Here is an 8,602-nt window from a genome sequence, read left to right as displayed (position 1 = left end):
GCACTTTGCCATGACATGCCTCATAAAACCGGACATGCATCATACTTGATTTTGCATCATGCCATGCTTATGTGATGGTTGTTTACCATGTTGTTTGCTTCTTTCCGGTTGCGCTTCTCCTTGATAGTTCCGGTAACGTTGCGATTGTGGGGATCCGTTTCGACTACGTTGGTTCGTCTACTTCATGGACTCGTTCTTCTTCCTATCGGGATTCAGGCAAGATGACCATTACTCTCAATATCACTTCTATCTTTGCTTGCTAGTTGCTTTGTTCTATCGCTATGCTGCGCTACCTATCACTTGTTTACCATGCATCCCATATTGCCATGTCAAGCCTCTAACCCACCTTTCCTAGCAAACCATTGTTTGGCTAAGTTAACGCTTTTGCTCAGCCCCTCTTATAGCGTTGCTAGTTGCAGGTGAAGTTGAAGATTGCTCCATGTTGGAACATGATTATGTTGGGATATCACAATATCTCTTATTTTTAATTAATGCATCTATATACTTGGTAAAGGATGGAAGGCTCGGCCTTATGCCTGCTGTTTTGTTCCACTCTTGTCGTCTTAGTTTCCGTTATACCGGTGTTATGTTCCTTGATTTTGCATTCCTCACGCGGTTGGGTTTATGGGAACCCCTTGACAGTTCGCTTTGAATAAAACTCCTCCAGCAAGGCCCAACTTTGGTTTTACATTTGCCTAACAACCTATAGCATTGTCGAAATGTCTTGTAACCGGGATTCTGAGACTGATCGGGTCTTTCCGGGAGAAGGGATATCCTTCGTTGATCGTGAGAGCTTGTGATGGGCTAAGTTGGGACACCCCTATAGGGTATAAACTTTCGAGAGCTGTGCCCGCGGTTATGTGGCAGATGGGAATTTGTTAATATCCTGGTTGTAGAGAACTTGTCACTTGACTTAATCAAAATGCATCAACCGCGTGTGTAGCCGTGATGGTCTCTTTTCGGCAGAGTCCCGGAAGTGAACACGGATTGGGTATGATTGAACGTAAGTAGTTCAGGATCACTTCTTGATCATTTCTAGCTTCACGACCGTTGCGTAGTTTCTCATCTTACTCTTGTACTCGTATGTTAGTCACCATATTTGCTTAGCGCTTGCTACAACTCCACCTCATTACCACATCCTACGCATAAGCTTAAATAGTCTTGATCTCGCGGGTTTTGAGATTGCTGAGTCCTCGTGACTCACAGATACTATCTCGCGGGTTTCCCGATGATCAGTAGTGGAGCCCAGTTGGGACGATCGGGTATCTAGCATTTGGGTTATCTTCTTTTCATTTTGATTTGTCCATAGTCGGACTATGTGTGTACTCTGGATGATGTATGAATTATATAATCTTTGTGTGAAGTGGCAATTGTAAGCCAACTCTATTTATCCCTTTCTTTATATGGGATTGTGTGAAGATGGCCCTTCTTGCGACAAAACCACAATGCGGTTATGTCTCTAAGTCGTGCCTCTACACGTGGGAGATATAGCCGCAACGTGGGTGTTACACATGTAGTACACATCCATATGTCAATGTGAAAAAAAAATCAGTTTGTTTTAGTCACTGAATTTTTTAATATTCCAAAAAGAAAAAAAACAGCTCCATGGAGCCGAGCGCCAAAACGCTGCACTCAGACAAAATGTGGACGCATCTCCTGACATCCAAATCATCCACCGGCCAGAATTAAGCTTTGCCAAAACAGAAGAAGTTCGAACCTCCATAAAAAACAAGTCTTAATACAAGATTAGAATCTACTGAAGGGACCCTCTAAGAAACGGAATCTAGTGAATAGGCACAGTTTCATTTCACCTCCTGATGCCAGAATCCACAACAAAGTAAGCTGGCTTCTTGGAGTGTAGCAAAAGAAAAGAACACGCTATCCTCTTGTTTTACCAGCAAAATTATGAAATCTCCAACTTACTTTCCTTTACGATTTCGAGACCGAAATCACTTTCTCTATCTGCATTTACCATTTTAAAGGAATATAAAATCCATTAGCTAAATCCAAACTAAATAAAAATCTGAACACTGGCAGTATCTGCTCAGTACAACAGGGCAGATTTTCCCCATTATGCATCCATTTCATAGTCTCCATGCCTCTGTGGGTAAAGTCAAAACATCCAAAGCAACCCGTGTTATGACCGGCAATACTACAGCCCAGGCAGTTAGGGGCCTGGCCCAGTTACTTTATCGTTATTAGGGGCTTAGCCCAGTTATCGTATTCAGAGATTATATAAACTCATGTAAGGACTCGTTTGAAGTTAAGCAGAAGCAATCATATTTGCTCGGCTTTCTGAAGGGAGTCGGGAGACCTAACCCTAGCCGCCGCGTCCTGCTCCCTCCCTCTCTCTCGCACACGTGACGACGGCCGGCGACCTCGCCCAGCCCCTCGCCATCCTCCCTTCCATCCCTACAACCTAAGGGCAAGACCTGGTAGGATCCCGATCCTATCAACCTGCTATCCCCTAAGAAAAACAAGTAATTTTGCTGATGCATGGTACCACATGTTGCGATACATGTTTAGTTTTTAATCATAATACATAAAAATAAATTGCGACTTCCTCTCAGTAATTAGTTGCCATGATTTCTCAAGTCAGATGCAACAAAAGAAGTTGCGAACTCCACAAGTCTTCTTCAGAACTGTCCTACGTAACACGTCTTACATTTACTGCCTCGAAAAACTCTGCCCTTTCCATGTTTCACTATGCTTTTACAGAAAAGCATGTGCAGCAACACCGCAAAAGATTAAAAATCTTCAGTTCAGCTTTCCAGAACTAGGCACTTGTTTCCAGCAAGAACATAATGCCAATCGCACAACCACCAAATTTGAGCAACTTGCACAGATGAAGCTGTCAAAAAATGTAACTATTAACTTACTTGCGTTTCTCTTAGCCATCCCAAGATCCAATATTAACATCACTGCAAGCCCGGTTGTCATCCTCAATCCCAGTTGCAGTTCTAGTGGGTGGCCTCGCTGAATTGAATAGCCTGGCTAAAATAGACGTGAAGTCAAGCTCAGACATTGCACATAGATATAATAGATAAATTGAAACTATATGCAGACATGCACCGCATACCATAATCTGAAACTCAACAAGTTTTGCTTGTAGCCTGGAAACATGAGGATGATAACTTGTAACCTGACAGACCCTTGTGAATTTGGTATCGTCGATCATCAAAAAACTATCTCCAGAACATTATATGATGAATCTGAACAACTTCGATTTGATTAAATTTTGTGTTAATCAATGAGCTTATTTGTTATCCTTGAAGCTGCTTGCTGCTATGAAAGGATTTCTGCTATCAGTTGTTTTTGGCCAAAGAGTTGTGCATTTTTCAAAAGCAAGTTCCTTGATGATGAGTCCACGGAATAGCCTTGACCAGTCATCCAGTCCAAGAGGCATAACAATAGTTGCTTCTTATCGGGCTTCTGGATGTATCGCTGAATTGCTCTACCAAAGGTTTCCTGCATGTGGAATGATCACATTCACCATTGGAAGATATATGTCAGATTTAAGAATATCAAGTGTATGTATATACAAAGCTGCAACGTTGAAATTTTAGTTAACTTCTATCATGTGATTTTTGGAGCATCCCCCTTGTCCTAGCCAGGTCTAAGATTTTACCAGTTTTCAGTTTCCAGCCATCCAGGGTTCAACTCCAAACTATACTTAGAAAGTACTCCCTCCGTCCCATAATGTAAGACGGTTTTTGACACTACACTAGTGTCAAAAAGTGTCTTATATTATGGGATGGAGGAAGTACCAAGTACAAAACAGTCACCTGGCTTATACGCCATCCTGAATGGTTTAGGGCTTTCATAACATCATTAATCAAATTTATGTTGCCAGAGATCATGAATTGTGTAGCAAATTTCTCCAAAGAGCGTGGAGATATCGACTCTCCATTGTCCTGTTAATTCAGCATTTTTTTTAGTGAATACACGCAAAATAAACAATAGAGATACCGGTAGTAAATGCCAAATGCATAATACCTTAATAACTATACAGGCATCCTTCAGAAGTCCTGCTGGAACTAAGATGCCTAAAACCTTCTCATGAAGAGATTTACAAACTGTTCTCTTACTATATCTCATCATATTATACACAGAAAACGCTTCAGAAGGAAAACCTGCTTCTCCTAGCTGCACCATTACCTCAGAACAAAGCTCCTGGACAAGGTTTATAGAAATTTTAGTTACTAACAGAATCGCAACAAATATGTGATGCCCCACACTCTGTTCTGCAAGCATGTCATAATTCCAATAGACCGAATTTACCAAGAATTTAACAATTGGCTTTATCCAGAATGTAGCTTAGTAAAGATATACTCCCTCTGTACATAAATATAAGACGCTTTAGAGACTTGTTCCAAGATAAAAGAACCAAAATACCTCATTCAGTTGATGGCCTTTCGTATGCATATCTACAATCGTCTTGTATGCTAGGTGATAGACCTTTGCCTCGCAGAAGTACCTTATTAAGGTATTAAATGTGATATCATCAGGTGATATATTCAACTCATCCATTTTCTTCAGCATTCTCATTACACTTTCCGTATCATATGTATTGCAGTAAGCACGAAGTGATGTGTTAAGCATAACAAGATCATATGTGGCATTCTGATCCTCAAATTCTTTTGCAAGCTTTTTTGCTTCTTCACGATAACCACCTCGATGTAATGCTGAAATCATGATACTAAATGCATAGCCATCTGCAGAAACCAGAGGATAAGGTCATCAGACAAGATCAAGAAGACACAAATAGTAATAGCACCCCACTAAGAGATACAGAGAGTCAGAGTCATGCAATCAAATGAATAAGTTATAAGAGGCAGACAAAAGAAAATCAAATGCTTAAAACTGACCAATACAGTTTACTAATCAGGATCCAGGAACTGCATTGTTGCATTTAGAATGAGAAACTGATAGAGGTACTTCAGTGGGAATTCTGGTTAAATATCGTACCAGACTTGACACCTTTTTCTTTCATTTCATTAAACACCATTGTTGCTTCCCATATCTTTCCTCCTTTGGCAAGTGCATCAATCAATATGCAATATGCCATCTGTACACAGCATGCAATAAAGCGTAATTACGGTCAATTTATAGAACCATACAAACTTAGATATGAGCAGTGTTGTGTGTGAGACCACATGTTTGACCTCATCCTGTGCAAAGCCTGACGCTTCCAATTCAGTTAGCAACTCCTTAGCCTTCTCAAACAGACCACCTTTAGAATATACCTTCAACAAAGTGGTCAGTATAACCTGCAAAGGAAATTTAATGAGAAGTTAGATTGACATCCGTAGCAGCACCATTTTCTTGAACATCCAAAGATAATTTCGAAATGTATAGAAGTTCAATTGCATGAGTACAGCATTCAACAGAGAATTAGATAGTAGGTACTCCCTCTGGTTCACAAAAATCTGTTATTTTGGACATAATTTTAACGTGTTTGGAACATAGGAATATAAAAAATCAGGAATGCTACTACAATGACAATACTGTAGCAGAGAAGTGATGCTATCATTACAGGAGCACAGGCTGCACATGCCTATTTCTTGGACCAAGCCCACGGCAAACAAGTTATATCACATGGTATCATTATCTCTCTTTGCCTCGGGCTTGCGCGCAAAAATGAGGTTGGACCCAATGTTTTAGTTCCTGTAAAATCAGAGGAATCCAATAGGGTTCCTCTGATCTGCTACAGTGTTCATCTGGGTAAATTCCTGTGAAGTAAATACCACTAGATCAACTCCTATGGATTGGCTGTTTCTACACTTCTCCTCTGGAAAAACTCCATTGCGAACGGGGCCTTAGTCAAACTTCAAATATTTGACTAACAATATCCTCTTAAGCATTGACATTGGATACTTGGAATGACATGTGTGGTCTTGCCTCAGTACTTCCGTAGTATCATAATCCATTGGGTTTTATGAATATAAATTAGTGGTCACAGTTACATTTTGCAGACCGTGTCACGTACAAAATAACAGCATTTTGTGGAAGGGATTGGTCGTAGAGAGGCTATATTATACTCCCTCCGTCCCATAATGTAAGCCGTTTTTTGACACTACACTAGAGTCAAAAAACGTCTTACATTATGGGACGGAGGGAGTAGAAGATACATGAACACTAGTGCCCTCACTTTTAACCGAAGCCATCAAACTAGAAACCTATTCAAAAGATCATATGGAAAGCAGCAACAGAACATTTCAGCACCTAGACAGAGGCCCTGTTTGGTTCGGCTGTGGATTTCTAAAAGCAGCTGTGAAAAATCTACTGTGAAAAAACAGCTGTGGAAAATCTGATGTGAAAAAGATGTAGGTCATTTGGCAAACCGGTTGATACAGCTTTTTCAGATTTTGGCCCGCAGCGGAATCAGATTTTGGAAAGCACGTCCTGGGCTGCTTCTCCTTTTGGTTCAGATTTTGGCAGCGGATTTCTGGAATCGGATTCTGCTGGGTTCGCCCTTTGGTTCAGATTCTGCTACGCGGCAACGGAATCCGTTGATAAAAGCTGAACCAAACAGGGCCAGAGTATGCCCAAGTAATTCAAGAATAGGCATTGCAAAAGTAGTGTCAGTTATGTATTTGTTATCGCGCGGATGGAGAAACACTATTCACCTATATGCTACATGATGGAAGTTGTAAGTTAGAATATAGTTGCACAAGATACCTTAACAAAGGAACATAAATGATGCAGCTGAAAACCCCAAGTTGCATAGAAGTTTAAAGCACCATGAACATGACCTCTGAAAGCTACACCCTCAAGTGTCACCTAGAATTCTCAATATCGACGCAAACCAATTGTCGAACTTGTCATAGGGATGTGTCATGTCTATTGAAAAACGGACTCAACACCGCAAGCTTAGAAATGAGACTGACAGGATCACGGACTTCAGCAGATAAGAAAGCATAGATCATAAAACGATTTAATAAGGGACAAGCAAAGAAAATAGACCTTATTTGGTGTTAAACCAGAAGACCTCAAATCTTTCATCAACAGCTCAGCTTTTTCATAATAAGAATTTACTGAATACGCGTTCAACAGGGAACTGTAGTGAAACAGATTAGGATTATGGCCTTCATCCTTCAGTTTCTTGAAGTATGCCTCAGCTTCCTCGCAGTAGTTATGAGATGCACATATTGCCAAGAGGGTACCATATATTACACTATCCATCTGAAGACCGCGTGAGTTGAGCTCATTGATCAACTCCATTGCCTTAGCGTAGCCGTGCTTCAACTTCATGCACCCTGACAGCAGCTGGAGGGTGGATAGGAAAAAAGAATGCAAAAGCTATTCATCCAAGCGAAAAGAGGTTGTGTGAAGCCTAAAACAAATGCTAGTATGGAAAGATGGGGGTTCAATGTCCCATACAGTACTGTAGGTGAAGAGATCAGGTGATAGACCTCCTCGTATCATCTCATCATAAAGCTTGAAGGTGCTGTCGGACCTCCCGTTCTTCACCAAGCACCCGAGAAGAGAATTACAAACAGAAACATTGACTCTGGTCGACTGGTCCTGAATGGAACCGTACACTTGCAGAGCTTTCGCAGCATTACGGCTCAACCCCAGGTACTTGAAATAGCTGCTGTAAGACGCAATGTTGAGCATGTCATGCTCCTGCATCCACCCGAAGACCTGAAACAAAGTTGAGAATGACTCGTGTCTACTGACACTGGCATAATTCACGGTCGCCGATAACTACCTTAGAAAGTACATCCCATCGCCTGATTTCTCCATAGTGGCGCAAGATTATGTTGCAGTCCTGTGGCTGCAACACATCCTCGAGCCTGTAGCAGAGTTTGCAGGGTTTAGATTCAACTCTGATTAGCAGTACGCAAGTGGGATAATCCAAAGGCTACAGCAGCTGAGCTTACTGTGGGCTGTGAGGAATCACTACAAGGACAGGAAACGAACGCTGCCGGTATGTGTACCTGGTTAGGGCGGCGACGGGGTCGGGGGCGGCCTTGACCTCAGCGACGGCGTTGCGCCGGGGGGACGGCCGCTGGGCTTTGGGGACTTTACGTGCTTCCAGTGCCTGATTGGCGGCGCGGACGAGAGGGATGCTCCTCGTGCGGGAGCAGGACGCCGCAGCCGCTGGCGGGGAGAGGAAGCGGGAGGTGGCGAGCGGCAAGGACGCGGCTTCCATCTCGCCTGGGTCCGAGCGAGCCGAGCGGAGTGTCGTCTCGTTCGCCGGAGAACGGGAGGGTGGGGATGTGTCCGTCTACAACAATATCGTCTGAATTTCTCCATGGGCTCCATTCCTGGCGTGAACACTTTCGGCCCAGGAGTTTCAGTGGAATACAACTCTGAACGATGCCATCTCCGCAGGCCTGGCTACACCTAAAAAAAAGGCTATCTCAGAAATCGACTTAGAGCAACTCTAGCAGACCCTGCATCCCGCCGGCCCGCAAAACGCGTTTGCAGTTCGCGCAAAACAGCTTTTACGAGCTGGCTCGGGTTGGCACAGATGCAGACCCCCCAAATGGATCAGTAAAAAAAAATATTCGCGGAATATATTCTTTTACGGGTCGGCTTTGCGGGGTCTGCTCTTTGTGCTGCTGCATCCCGCATATCATCAGCCCGCAAATAT

General features: G+C 42.7%; 1 protein-coding gene across 5 annotated transcripts; it reads right to left on the bottom strand.

The window, feature by feature from the left end:
- Positions 1-1,556: 1,556 nt before the first annotated feature.
- On the bottom strand, positions 1,557-8,323 carry LOC123069943 (pentatricopeptide repeat-containing protein At1g10910, chloroplastic). Of its 5 annotated transcripts, none has more exons than XM_044492930.1 (12): positions 7,944-8,321; positions 7,715-7,799; positions 7,384-7,647; positions 6,967-7,269; positions 5,166-5,270; positions 4,969-5,068; positions 4,396-4,715; positions 3,997-4,173; positions 3,786-3,914; positions 3,080-3,468; positions 2,880-2,994; positions 1,557-1,962 (listed from the first exon to the last, which is right to left on the bottom strand). In XM_044492930.1, exons 1-10 carry the CDS (start codon positions 8,156-8,158, stop codon positions 3,286-3,288), a joined length of 1,881 nt encoding a protein of 626 aa, XP_044348865.1. In that variant the 5' UTR covers positions 8,159-8,321; the 3' UTR covers positions 1,557-1,962; positions 2,880-2,994; positions 3,080-3,285. The 5 variants fall into 5 exon arrangements, with proteins under 5 accessions (XP_044348865.1, XP_044348866.1, XP_044348863.1 ...); XM_044492931.1 differs by having other exon boundaries at positions 2,880-2,990; XM_044492928.1 differs by lacking the exon at positions 1,557-1,962 and having other exon boundaries at positions 2,469-2,994.
- Positions 8,324-8,602: the final 279 nt, after the last annotated feature.

The sequence above is a fragment of the Triticum aestivum genome, chromosome 3B (assembly GCF_018294505.1).
Source record: "Triticum aestivum cultivar Chinese Spring chromosome 3B, IWGSC CS RefSeq v2.1, whole genome shotgun sequence".
Classification (NCBI taxonomy): Eukaryota; Viridiplantae; Streptophyta; class Magnoliopsida; order Poales; family Poaceae; genus Triticum; species Triticum aestivum.
This window is presented reverse-complemented; position numbering and strand designations above follow the sequence as displayed.